Source organism: Calypte anna, chromosome 1 (assembly GCF_003957555.1).
Source record: "Calypte anna isolate BGI_N300 chromosome 1, bCalAnn1_v1.p, whole genome shotgun sequence".
Lineage (NCBI taxonomy): Eukaryota > Metazoa > Chordata > Aves > Apodiformes > Trochilidae > Calypte > Calypte anna.
In genome coordinates, this window is record NC_044244.1 from 20,084,269 (window position 1) to 20,097,846 (window position 13,578).

Below are 13,578 nucleotides of genomic sequence, written 5' to 3' on the forward strand. Positions count from 1 at the left end.
TGAATAGTATTTTACATAGCCAGTACATTTTTATTAACAAACATGACTTAGACAGATGTTTTTTGTCTGCTCTAGCATAAAAAATCCACTTCTATCATTTTCCAGTAAGCTGAGCCTGGGAGGGCCTGAATGCCCACGGGGTGCTTTGGGGATGAAAAGTGCATGACTAATCCAGACAGTGATTGTTTCCTTCCTTGAGCTTTCAGGGAAATGTAGTATTGTGGTCCAGCAAGGGCCACCAAAACACAAGATAAAAACCCACGCAAAGAAGGATCACATGAAGGAGGACAAGGAAATCAGCCAGAGCCACAATAATAAAATTCCAAACAACATCCTGGAGGCAGTTTTGTAATTGTGAACATTGCCATGGACCCAGATGCAGCTGCTGGAAACATGGATTTATATCCCATGGCTTGGTGTCTAGGCTCTGCAACTAGCAAGTATGATCTTTGACAGCACAGACACATAGCCATAGGAGAGAAAAGATTAAGGGTATCAAAGGAATACATTTGTCATTTCACTCCTTTCTTATTACAGTACATTAAAAGAAAAAAAAAGAGTTCTGTTCAACATTCAGTTTTGAGGAGAATTAAATAAGCCAAAAACATTGTTCAGAATTAGAGTACTGAATAAAGGATTTCAAAAACACAGTGGTTGGTTCATGGTGGGATTTTTATTTCCTTTCAAGATGAGCCATATACAGCTGTACAAGAGCTATTGTCCTCTGTCCCACTGAAAAAATAGTTTCTTTCTGAAGTGTTCAATCTGTTAAGACACATAGGTGCTTTAAAAGCTTTAAAAAGAGAAGGAAAGCACTCAAACTCTTCTGGTTCAAATGGCAATTACCTGAAAAGCAGCAAAGAAACAGGAATATGTGGGTAAATGAAATAGCTTTTGATTGCCTGGCTATGAATGATACAGGATTTTGTCCTCTTTGGGAATGTCATGCAGCAGCAAGCAGCACTAGCAAGCCAGCAGCCATCCCTGAAAGACAATGGGACTGATCTTGCATGGCATGGAGGGTTAGTACAAGTCTGCATAAGAGAAGTCACATTCTTCTCTAATGGATGGAGAAATGCTTCTTGCCACTGAGCCATTAGGGGATAGAATTTGAAGAAGATAAAGAAAAAGAAAATGCCTGAAAATTTTCCTGCTAACTTTAGGTTTGCAAAGTCTCTTTTCTTTCCTTTCTGCAGGACTTGCCAAACACCAAGACTTTTGCTGTCGTTTTTAGGCTCCATCAAGACAAACAAAAGCAGCCCAGCCTAGTTTACCATTTCACCTCTCAAATTCATCATTCATCAGCTGAAGGGGTGTTTCCCAAAATAAAAAGGGCAGAAACACAGTTAGCAAGCACAGAGCCAGAGGAGACAGAATTACCAGTCAAAGTGTGGGTGCTGTTGTCCTTCATTCCCCAGAGAATCCTGAGCTTCAGGCAGCTCTGGCAAAGCAAACTCTAAGAGAGGAGCTTGTATAGCAGGGAGCCTGGAAAGCTTCAGGAGCTGAGCTTTACTGCCTTGAGCTGGAAATGAGGGATGAAAAAAAATCACAAGGCAGCACTGAGCAGATTTCCAGTACAACAACTCCAGTGACTCCAAGTACCAAAGTTCAGTCCATCTGTGTGTAAAGCAGAACAGCACAGGGCTTGAGGCAGCAGTTGGGAGAAGAATGTTCTCCTTTGAACTTCTGGAGGTGGCTGTCTCATTGCTCTGACAGGTTATCTCTAGACAGAGGAATTTAAACCCCCAAACATCTTCCCCCCTAAGCTTTTTCAAAGGGAAGACATTGGAATTCCACAGAATTGGAAGAAGTCTTCAGAGAAGGCAAACTTTGCTCAAGATCAAATGCTTCTGAGATGAAGTCCTCAGAGAACTGTTACACCACATGCTTAGGTGCAAATGGGAAACCTGACAAGAATCTTAATTCATCAGGGTAAACAGATGTGTTACAGCCACAGGAATCCTGTAAAAGGGGGTTTATGGAGCACATTCAGTTTTTTAGGCCATGCAGGTAGATACTACCAAGGCATGCTATGGCTGAAAATGAGCAGGATTGAGAATGTGGAACAGTGAAGAACTGGTCACAAAAGTCTCATCAGGGCTGGTAAGTCCAGGACAGATGAACATCACAGGTAGAGCCATTTCAGATCTCTATGCATTTTGCTTTGCTCCCATGTTATGACTGTTTGAGAATTGATGAATTTATAAATTCCAGTTTTTGTTTCTGAATTCCCTGTATGTTTTTGTTTATAATGGTCTGCTGGTCTCCAGAAAGTTTGTAGAAAAACCAGTCTTGGAGAATCCATTTACACATGGTTAAGACTGAGCAGGATGAGAAACGTGCCCAACACAGCAGCCTGCAAAAGTGGGAGGCTTAAGTGTGGCTGTAGCAGACTGATCATAAAAAAACCATCTTGAGGAAGCAGTATGCCTTCCTTATGTGTGTGACCTAGCTGAGAACCTTTCCACCCACAACCACTTGCTTATATGTCTGCAGCACATAAAACAGAAAAAAAGAAAAAAAAAAAATCCAGTAAGGGTAAGGTGTCACAGCAGAACCCAGCACTAAGGAATAGAGGGTAAATTCCTGGCCAGAGACCAAAAAAAAAAAAAAAAATCAATCCTGTTCAGGTGGGCATGTTAACTCCTTGTTCCATCTTCTAAGATCTTTACTTGCTTGTTTGATGGTGAGGAAGCAATGAGTAAAGCCTTCAGAGAGGCTGAAATCAGCAATGGGATTCAGACTTGCTGCTGGTGGTTGACAGCCTGCACCCACCCCTGAACTTCAGTGGGGAAGTGTCCAAGCAAGGGTGTTTTGTTCACAGCTGCTCCAGTTGTGCAGAGAGAAGGTTCTTGTACTCAAGGAAGTACCCCTTAGAGGGGCTGCAGAGGGGATGAAAAGGAGGGAGACCCCCAGTGAGATTTTTACTTTTATCTTGCAGCTGAAGCAGATGGCAGGAGCAGCAGAAACCAGAGGAGGAACATAAAGCCTTTACAAACTGGACTGCTAAAACATGAGTCAACAAGCCAAAAGCTAGGCCTGGACAAAGCAGAGCATCAGAGTGGGAAAAAAGTACCATGAGAGCTTAAACAAAAGGGGGAAGAATAAAATAAATAAGCTCAGTTCTTCAAATCAAATTCCAACTCTGTGTTTTCAGGAGAGGAGATACAGAGAAACTGAAGAACTAGCACTGAATCTCCTTTGTAGCTGTAGCTGCATCTGCTCACAGATATCTGCCTCTGTGTTCCCTGGTAGATAGCACTGAGAGCCGGCTTATTTCCCAGACTGTAACAAAAAAAGGGTGCCAAAGAATGAGCAGGAACTCACACATGCTGACAGACACACGCTTGTCTAACAGGTAAGAAAGATCCTGCTACAGCACTGCCACAGCCCACAGCAGCTTCTGATCGCCTGTAGCTGCTCTGCATCAGGACACTGATGGTGGGGGACACATAATGTTCCCTCTGAAAGCTGACTTGCTCAAGCAGGGCTTTCTGATCTCTCCAGAGATGCTGCTGAGCCTGTATTTTAATTGGCTTTTAGGTCCCAAGACAGATTTCCATCAGGCAAGCAGGCCACACTATGGAACGTTGCACTACATCCTCTCTTCTCAAGAGTACTCTCATTTTTCAGAGCAAATGCCCATAAAAAGGGCAGGATGTCAGGCATCCCATCTGCAGGATGTGCTGTGCTCCTCCATTACCAACCGCAGACTGATGGACGCTGCTGCTCCACCACCCCTGGAGGAAGCTTTGCAAACCTCTTTCAACACCCACCCTCCAGTTTCAGTAAAGACCCTGTGACACTTGGTGGAAAAAAACCAACATTGTATTTGATTTACAATTAACAGGATTTACAAATGACAAAAAAACAGATTAGCCATGAAATTAGGATGCCTCTTGATGAAGGAGTAGCTGGCGAAGCACCTTTATGTACCTCAGTCCTAAACAGTGTAAAATAACTTACAGCCCAGGCAGGTTCAGGAATGATTTTACAGAAATGCAAGGAGTACAAAGCAAACCAAAAAAGCCCCTCCCAGCCTACTGGGCAGGAAACCTGTTCTGGTGAGGTTTTGGATTTTCAGAAACTGAAGGAAAGGCCCACTGACAAATGCCAGGAGATTTTCAAAAAGGGTGGGGGGCTGGAAATCCATCATCAAACAGTAGAAGTCACTGTACGGCAGCCTCCCGGGCAGGGGGAGTGGCAGCAGACGCTGCGGAGCTTGCAGAGAGGCCGCAGAGCCCCGGAGCTCGGCAGGACAATGAAGGAAGGAGTACAGATGGCAGCGCCTCATTAAAATGCTACTTTACTGCCAAAAAGTTGTGAGACAAAGAGGAATAAAGTTCTCTGATGTGCAATATAGCAATTTAAGAAGACGTACCTAACTTTTTTTTTTTTAATTTATTTATAGGAGCTTACCTATATTGTAAACACACACTTTCTGACAAGTTACTTCGATTTTCTATGCTATGGGTTATGGTGTGTATTCAATCGAATGCAGCATTCCAAGGCTCAAAACTGGCTGAGTGGTTTTCAATAGACAGGTATATGATTTTTCCAATATAATACTAGTATTTTACATCACAAATACAATAAAAACAAGTGATGGTATCTCTAGGACAGTTCCAAGATTCAAATAAAAAATCATCAGAACCATTCTAAAATAAGATATTATACATAATCAAATAATGTTAAACAGCACACTCTTGGCAAGCAGCTAATTACAAGCATTCTGCTGGTCATGTTTTTCACACAAAAATCATTCAATAGCACATAAATATTTCTTTTTCTGATCTGCTTCTTTTTACAAAACCATTCATCAGATTCACAGAATTAGTACAAGTAAGGCACATTAGCATATATCGTAAAACTCACAATAATAACAAAAGAGTTGTAAAGTTTTAAGGACTAATTCCTTCTTTGCAGTGATTTCTGAACCCAATGAGACTTTATCTGTAGAATTCTTCTACACTGACATTACTCTTATTTCTGTTGCAGCCAGCTGTGGTGGGTGCAATTCTGTGCATCACCATGGACATAAATAATTAAATTAAGAACCGTGTGTGGTAGCAACTCCTACTCTCAGATCTTGCAGAGAAATCAGACATGTCATTCACTATGTTTCTTATGAGTACAGACTAAGTTTTAGAGCTATATGGAAGTTAATTTCCAGTTATCAAAATAAAAGGGGATATTGCATGTGTCTCTGAGTATGCTATTGTTTTCCTAGTAGAAATATTGCTTAATGTAGAAAGGATGCTATAGTATTGAATTTACTTGCATAATGAATCCTAAATGCTGATGTCTCAGATTCTACTAAATTAAACAAACTATAGGCTTTCCTTCTTCCACCCCCACCCTGCTCCCAGCCAAAGGACTCTTTCCCACAGAAGATTCATTTACACACAACACAGCTTTTAATTAGAAGCATAATTTACAGTAAAAATTTTTTACATTACACCTCTGCTATCAAAAAAACATGAAATCTTTCATTTAAAGTTGTAATTATACATTAAAAAATAGAACACTATTTCCTTAACAGGAAGAATGAATTTGAACATCTTCAGATCAGATTTCTTTATTGCGGCTTTTGAGTCAAAGGTCAGTCACTTTATTCTCTAACGCAGCTGCTATTTGCTGTAAACGGAAGGCAAGCTGCATTTTTTGTGCAGCTGGATCCTCTTCAAGTGCATTTATAATCTGGAAGAAATAAACACAGAATGTTTAGAATCATTGCAGTGAAAATATACAACATAGTTCCCGGATTAAGTGTTTGAGATTCCTTTGGTTGTATTGAGTCTTTTGCATACACTCTGTATGTACCAAATCTGAAGTCCATCTAGTAGGCCCCATGTTCTGTTTTTGCACAAAGGCAATAAAAATTATTCTCTTTTGGGAATTGCTGTAGTGTTTCCTATTATGCAGGGATCCAAGCAAGTTAATGGGTAGTGCTTTATCTTGTGAAATATTACATTCCAAGATGGAACAGACAGGGTAAAAAATTACTTCGCAGCTATTTAAGAAACACTGCTTTTACTTACAGTGCACCTTACAGGCTTAAGGGTCTTTTACCAGCAGTAATTAAGCCCCATCTCCATAAGCTTTGTTTATGAGAAGCTCCTGGGTGGTCCATGTACCACCCAGGCATAAGGTAGGGCCACACAAGGTCTCTTGTGTCTATAGGCAGCAGGATGAAGGGACATGGTCGGGCCAGCAGCTTCCCTTTGGCTCACCAAGAACTGCCTAGGCTCTGGACCAGAACCATGATGCTCAGGAAGCAAAGAGCTCATCAGAGGAGCCCCCAGCAACCTGGGGCAGCCTCTGCTCTACAGAACACATATAGGAAGGTATGACTGCTAAGGCACAAGGGATTTGAAAACAAGAGCTATAAAAGGTCTATTATGATCAGGCTTTTTTCTTCAAATAGAGTTTTTTAGGGCTTCTCAAGATCGAATTTCAAAGACTTCAAAAGGTTTTCATTTCTCATATCCTTTTAGGGAAACTCTTCCACCAACTATTAAATTTTTCTATTAGAAGAATGTGTAACATGGCAAAATGGCTCATTTTCCAGAACTGGCTTTATTAGTAAATGTCAGACACTGTAATCAAGCAGAAACCTTTAGCTCAGTTTAAATATTATAGAAATTGAAAGTACAAGAACTGAAGAAACAGCATTTGCCTGTCACTACCTGTGGTTCTCACTACTTCTTGCACACCATTGACAATGGAGATTAATGCAGTCAGTACCAATCTAGCCAATAATTTCACTTTGAAGGGCTGGTATAGCATTCAAATTTCAAACACTGGCGCACATTTGCTTAGAAATAATTATTTTAATGAATTTGTTTTAAAGCATGAAAACATTTTTACAAGATAGAGTTAATAAACGCTTATTACAGTATTTAAATTGGGCCTAATTTAATTTTATATTGTTCCCTTAATTGAAACAATTACATCTAGCTGTAACTCCTCAACTCTAGACTAAATAATTCATGATTATCTCTGCTGGTGAATTTATCCTTCATATAAATGTGGACAATTAGAATGTACCCACTTAGTCACTGTCAGGCCCTGCCGAGCTGCAGAAGGTACAGCGCATGCTGGGAACCACTGTGTCAGTAATGACAAAGGCAGCTGCAAAATGTTCCAGTTCATGCAAATTAAAACATTTTCATGGAAAATAAATAAGCTTGATTAATTTTACTGAACGATTCTTGACAGATTATCCCCATAACTCTGAATTAGCAGCCTTTTCATCAGATGCACCTTGTTATTATACAGTGATGTACGTGAAAGGAAGAGCTGCAGCTACGCACTGGGGTTTGCTGGGCTGCCACTGGTGAAGTCCCACAGATTGGTGACAACAAAGGAGGCTACACCTGTGCCTGCCACCAAACATGAAACCACGAGTGGAAGCAAGGGACATTGGGGTGTGGAATGGTTCATCTGTCGTCCAGGGTTCCTGAGTGCGTCTGTAAGAGGTCAGACCATGGATATTGGTTCTGGAAGGCACTCAGAGGCTGCTTGGTTGGTGCTGGGGATGAGGGGAGAGGAAACCAAGACCATCTAGCTGGCTGTTTCCCCTGCTGACCCTTGTTGCAAGACCTCTCAAGAGTGATTTGATTTTCCCTGCTTCTATCTGTTTTAAAACTGCCACAGGCTGTCTGCTCCTGCCCAAAGCAGCTGCAGCAAAGCTGAGCATGAGACTCACTGTTTTTAGTGCTAAATGTAAGTGAAAACATGAACTGTGCTGATGTGCAAGACAAACTGAAGGAAGCTCACATGTGCTGTACTACTTTTTGATTCAGCATCTGTTCTTACTTGCTTTGATTTCATTCTGATAGTTTTCTGGAGGCATTCATTTCCATGGAAACCTTTAAATAAAAGTTTCCTTCTTTCTTTTTGTTTTCAGATTAAGTTTGGAGGGCCATAGCTGCAGCCCAGCTACACTGGATATTCTTTGTTCCCCTATCCACAGGGTGTGAAGAACCTAAGAAACATTTTGGACTGAAACTGTGAGGCTCCTTTTGAATCAGTCTGCATTCAGATTACTCTACTTTGGTTTACCTTGGGCCAGCATTTCATTTAGCATGGCAAAACACAGATGGCAGCATGCAAGGAAGTTTAAGTGCATCTTAACTAAATAAAAAAGGCACACCCCATTCCTAAAAGCAAAATAAGTTGAATGGATAGCTACTAATAAAAAACTCACTGGTTTGAAACCTGATATAGCTCTGACAACTACTTTTTGCTCAGTAATATTCTTATATCCTAATTCTTAGGAATTAGGATGTTATAACTGAAGAGAAATTATTTTAAAATCAATTTCTCTTTCAGCTCTCATTAATCTATCACTACCAAAGCCATACACCATGTAATGAAATTAATTTATAGGAACACACCTTTGACAAGTGTCATTGTTGAGCAAGGTGTATGACTGCAAAGTCAGAACTTTCTGTTTAGTACTGTTTACATGATTATCCAGGGAATTCCAAAAGGAGTTCCTTAAGACTGATGTTACTCTTTATAACTTTTTGCTGTTGATATTATTAAAAATGAAAACAAAAGGCACAACTTACCGCATCGTAGTATTTGTTAGTGTACTGGTAGAGTTGGTGTAGAGCCACAAGTGTATTTAAGGAATCAGTATGTGCCTGGTAAACAATACAAGTGAGCAGCAAACATGTCAAAATATGATCACAGCTGAAAGTTGTGCATATGCATGAGTGTATATATATTCAATATACAAGATTTCCAAATGCAAGCTCTGCATCCTGTTCCTTTTGTTACATGACATGGCAGAAAAAGGGGGTGAGAAAAATTTGTTTGGTGAGTTTTCAATCCAGACTTTCCTGTTAGTGTTTTTCCAGCCTCTCTGAGACTCTGACACTGGAGGTGGAAAATATTTTGAACTCTGAACGTCAGGCCACAGACTGCAGCTCAAACATCTGTTAACAACATGGATATGAATGACTAATGCATTTACATATTACACATTGATTCTGTGGCACTGTCATGTCTTTTTGGCATCCTTTCTCCACCCCTTTTTAACTCTTTAAAATTCTGCACACCTCACTACAGCAAAAGTTCAACTCATCAAGATCATGAGCACAACTAGAAAAAGCCTTGTGAATCATGAAGGTGGGGAGGGGAGAGCACGATAGAGAGAAAAAGGGCTTTAAATGGAGCATAAAATAAGCCTCTCATTACCCCCCTCCCTCCTGCACCCATGACATTTAACTTATATAGTGAATGTGCTCTACCTGGCTAAACAGATGTTTTTCATTCAAATGGATATGATTCATGTCTCTAGCCATGCCTTTAGTCCTTTAAGTTAGTTAAGAAAATGAAGAACTGCAAAATACTGCTACTGACATAAGTGATTACCCAAGATATAAAGCAGGAGAGAAAACATCCATCTTTCCTTGCTCTATAAAAGTCACTTCTAGAGCTGGTCAAAATTTGCAGTGTTCAATCACTCCTTTCATACTAACTTTTATTATACTTTAAAGTGTAAATATAATAATGTAAATATAAAAGATCAACATATTCTGCTCATGGTAAAATATTCTAATGAATTTACTTTTAATCACCAAATGTTTTAATTTTATATACATCTCAATTTGTGTAATAAAGAAAGTGAACTGGAAAATGAAATGTCATTGCAGATGAGCTTTATAGTGAATGACTGGAAATAGAAATGCTCTCATGAGGATGTTGATCTGCAAAATGTTAAGTCCTAAGGGCACTGAAATAAACAAACCACAAAAAATTCCCCAAACATCTTCCTTATGCTAGAACTCTTCAACTAAATTAAGCAAATGAGCAAACCAGCCAGTAAGTACACTGTCTCTTTGCTCAGGCTGAACATCTTTTAAGATTTGATGAGGGTCTCTCCTGGTTCTCCAAGCTAAATGGAGTGCTCCGAAGGCATGATCCTGCTCAGCTAAGCTGAGCCTCAGAGCACACAGGCTCTTTCAAGACTGAAGCTGATTTTGTAGCTTCTTTGCTCCAGCATTCTCCAACCAGAGTCCCCATCTAGCAAGCCCTTGCCCTGGTTAGCTCTTCTCCATAAGAGGTAACCCCCAATAACCTCTAATGCAAAAAGTGTCACTGAATGACCACATGGTAAACTTCCGGCATGTAGCATAAAGCAGAAATACTGCCTTCATAGAGACAGCTCAAAAATAGGCTGTACTGAATGTACATGTTTCCCTTTTCATTTCTAGAATCTAATTTTTGCTATGGTAGCAGTCTGAATTCAGTCACTGGTTATCAGTGTGTGCAATGTTAAAAATCCTTTTCTATGCTCTGGAGAGAACACACCATTTAAGAGTGCTTTAATGTTTCCACAATGGATGTGAAAAAAATCTTAACACTTTATTCTGGCATCTACATCACTCAGATAGATTAGTGATGATAACCTTTCTTGGTTCCATTCAATAATCAACATTTCAAAAGGCTAAAAGGCCTCACTACACTAAGCACTACATTTCAGAGATGTATGAGATAACTCATTTGATGTTTGCACGTATGAAAAACCCACTTAGAGAGAGAAGACAAACACTGCTATACTTGGCTCCAATTTCAGGACAAGAAAACAGAGTTTATTCTTACCCTGGAAATCTCTGCTAGATGGGTGTTCATGTCTTGGTCACTAACTGGCACCATCTGACGAATACCTTTGTAGTAACTGCAATAAATGAAACCAAACCTTCAATTAGGTGAAAATCACTCTGGTTTTCTGGTAATTTTGCATTTTGATACTGCAGTTATTTTAAACATCCTTCCTAATAGTGCAGGAGATGTTATCCCACAACAGACCAATGACTCCATTAGTAATCCTGCCTCCCAACAACAATAATTAGTGCTTGATACATTTGCAACAGAGGAAAATCCCACCTGATTGCACAGGGCTAAACCACAGGAAAGAAATCTATTTATTATTGAAGCTGATGTTTATTTTAGGGCTTCAAACTTTTGAAGTCATCAGCTAGCAAGAGTTTTGTCCTGTGGCAGACCTTCTGCAGTATTCACGGAATTGCCATTTAAGTAAATGAATTAAGTCAGAGATGGAATAGGCAAACAAAGGATTTGTGAAAATGTTTTCAGGATTTGAGCTCTGCTGAGCTATGGAAGTGCAGCGTTAGTTGGACAGATCGTATGGGTAACAACCAGCAATGCAGAAAACAGCATCCTATTTTCTCCTGAATAAATCTATCCATCTGTCTGCACAGACATGAACATGCACTGGGTCATAACAGTGCTCCATTTCAGCCCTGTCAAAGCCACCACCAAGGGAACATTTTAACATTCAGGTGTAAAATTTTTAGCATTTGACAGCTGACTACCTCAGCATTTGCTTTTCCTCTTACACAGGCTTAAAGCCCTAACAACTCTGAATAAGCATGAAAAGTCTGTACTTACTCTTCCACCATTTTCTTGTAGTTAGAGATTTCTTTTGCGTAAAGTAATTTATTACTTGGAGAATCCTGAAAAATTTATAATAGAGAGAAACTTGTTTGATTTATTACCATCTCTAGGAAGCAAAGTAAAGAACTTAAGACAAAACCTCTACATTCACATGCACTTGAGCTTTAAAGAAATTAATATCTGGATGGTTATTAACAATGGTGGTCCTAAAAGGATGACATTTACACACAGCATTGCTATTGAGTCTTAAAAATGTATCAATGCAAGATGATATTAAATTACTGGTGGGCAGAAATAATCTGTTCTTAAACATGTTTTTTATAAAAGCAATCACGCTTTTCTCCTTTATAAGTATCTGTTGGCAGACTACACAGGAACACTGACATGTTCACCAACCCATTAAGTGGTGAGATTCTAACTTCATTATAAAACTGAAAAGAAACTATCAAGGCTGTATCTCCTCAGAGAATGGGTGTTGTCTGTGAGGATGCCCTTTGATTTGTCAGGCATGACTGCAGTCAGGTTGTAGAATGCAAATCACTTACTCTGCTTAATTTGTGCTCTGTTCTTGTGCAAGCATCCATGAAAGTCTGTGCAATGACTGACAAGGAAGCATCCACTACTTCATGAACATGAACATCGAAGATGAAATGGGGATTTTTCAGTATGTTTACCCAGAACCTAAGAGGCAGGCTGCAAGCAACAAAAAAGATAATCCTTTTAACACAGTAAATGTTTTACAACAAACAAATCAGGTGAAATTAAGTACAGGTTTTGCATTTTTATCTCCTCACAACAACAAACCTCAATTTTAAATCTCAACATTTATACAAGCTATTTGTTGCCTGGTTTTCACATCTGAACACCAAGCCTTTACATCTCTCACTGAAAAACTCGTATGAGAAGAATTCTGAGTGCCTCAAACAGCAAGAGAAGATGTCTTTGTGGTTAGAGAAATTACTTGAGTATTATTTTATTAGACTTTGTGCTTTGACAGGTAAATCTTGTCCCATTTGCCTTTTGCTTTCCTTGTCTCCAAGGAAAAACTAAAAGTAAAGTGCTAAAACCTGCCAATGATGACCCCATAGATAGGGTGGTTTCATTTTTGTAGCTACTAGGCTTACAGGGAATAATTTTTACCATATAACCATATTATCTCAATTCAAATGATTACAAATGAAGTTTACTTTGAGTGGTGGTAAGGGTGCCAGTACCTATCTGGGAATTACACTCTCATTTCTCTTCAATACAATTATTACTTTGTTCATACTGCACCTGTTTGTTTTCCAGATGTGAATGGTATCTTCATCCTTGATGTCATGTTTTTCTGCTTGCTCATCAAGAAAATCAAAGAAGTACTTCACAGCTGGTGGAACCACATGGTTTGAGTTGAGCACACTATGAAAGAAGTTATCTACAAACTGCTGAAGTGTTCCCTAGAAGCAAATTTTAAAAAATTCTGTTACATTTGTGTTATAGGCTAAACTTGGTGCCATTTTAGAGTCTTTTATTCCTATTGACATAACAGCCCATTATTCAGTTTTGCACTGATGGCCTTCATCTTGAGTGTAAGGGTACTGGGTGACAAAAGCCAAGCAACATCTATTGCAGCAACCTTGCAAATTGGCAACACAGTAAAGACCTCCTAGAGAAAAACTTGAAGCTCTGGCCTAGAAGGTCATGACTTCACCAACTATTGTATGGTTTGCACAGACAGGTGTGATTTCTGTTTGACAGAAGCAGCAGAAACTGGTTGCTAAGTATACAATACATTTACACCTCACGGTCATTGTGCACATAAAGTAATTGTTAGGACATTTTTAATGGTTTTGCAGCTTCCCACCTCACATTTCTCTGACTCCACAGAACTGTGCAATTTTTAGGAGATCGAGAGGAGAAAGTACCAGTCTGAATTTGACTTTTTGTTGAATGGCGAGCACTTGGGTCTCATCAGTGAGAAGAGAGTAGTCTGGCCCAGTTCTATCAAAATACTCTCAAAGAATTATTTTTTTAAAAGTGTTAATATTTTAAAATATTTTTATTAGTTTTCTAGAGTAGACCACAGCATGGGTCACAAACAAAACCAGGGAAATATAAGATGCTTTAGCAGTTTATATAACATTTGGTTCGCAAGAAAAGTCAACA

General features: G+C 39.4%; 1 protein-coding gene across 9 annotated transcripts in view; it reads right to left on the bottom strand.

Moving 5' to 3' along the window:
- Positions 1-3,810: 3,810 nt before the first annotated feature.
- The window catches only part of PLXNB2 (plexin B2), a 245,272-nt gene continuing 235,504 nt past the window's right edge, over positions 3,811-13,578 (bottom strand). For all 9 annotated transcript variants that reach the window (XM_030448200.1, XM_030448145.1, XM_030448174.1 and 6 more), the window contains 6 exons: positions 12,709-12,869; positions 11,979-12,126; positions 11,428-11,492; positions 10,618-10,693; positions 8,580-8,654; positions 3,811-5,700 (listed from right to left, as the gene is read on the bottom strand). In XM_030448200.1, coding sequence (XP_030304060.1) covers positions 5,596-5,700; positions 8,580-8,654; positions 10,618-10,693; positions 11,428-11,492; positions 11,979-12,126; positions 12,709-12,869 — 630 coding nt within the window. In that variant the 3' untranslated portion in view covers positions 3,811-5,595. The remainder of the gene's footprint in view (positions 5,701-8,579; positions 8,655-10,617; positions 10,694-11,427; positions 11,493-11,978; positions 12,127-12,708; positions 12,870-13,578) is intronic.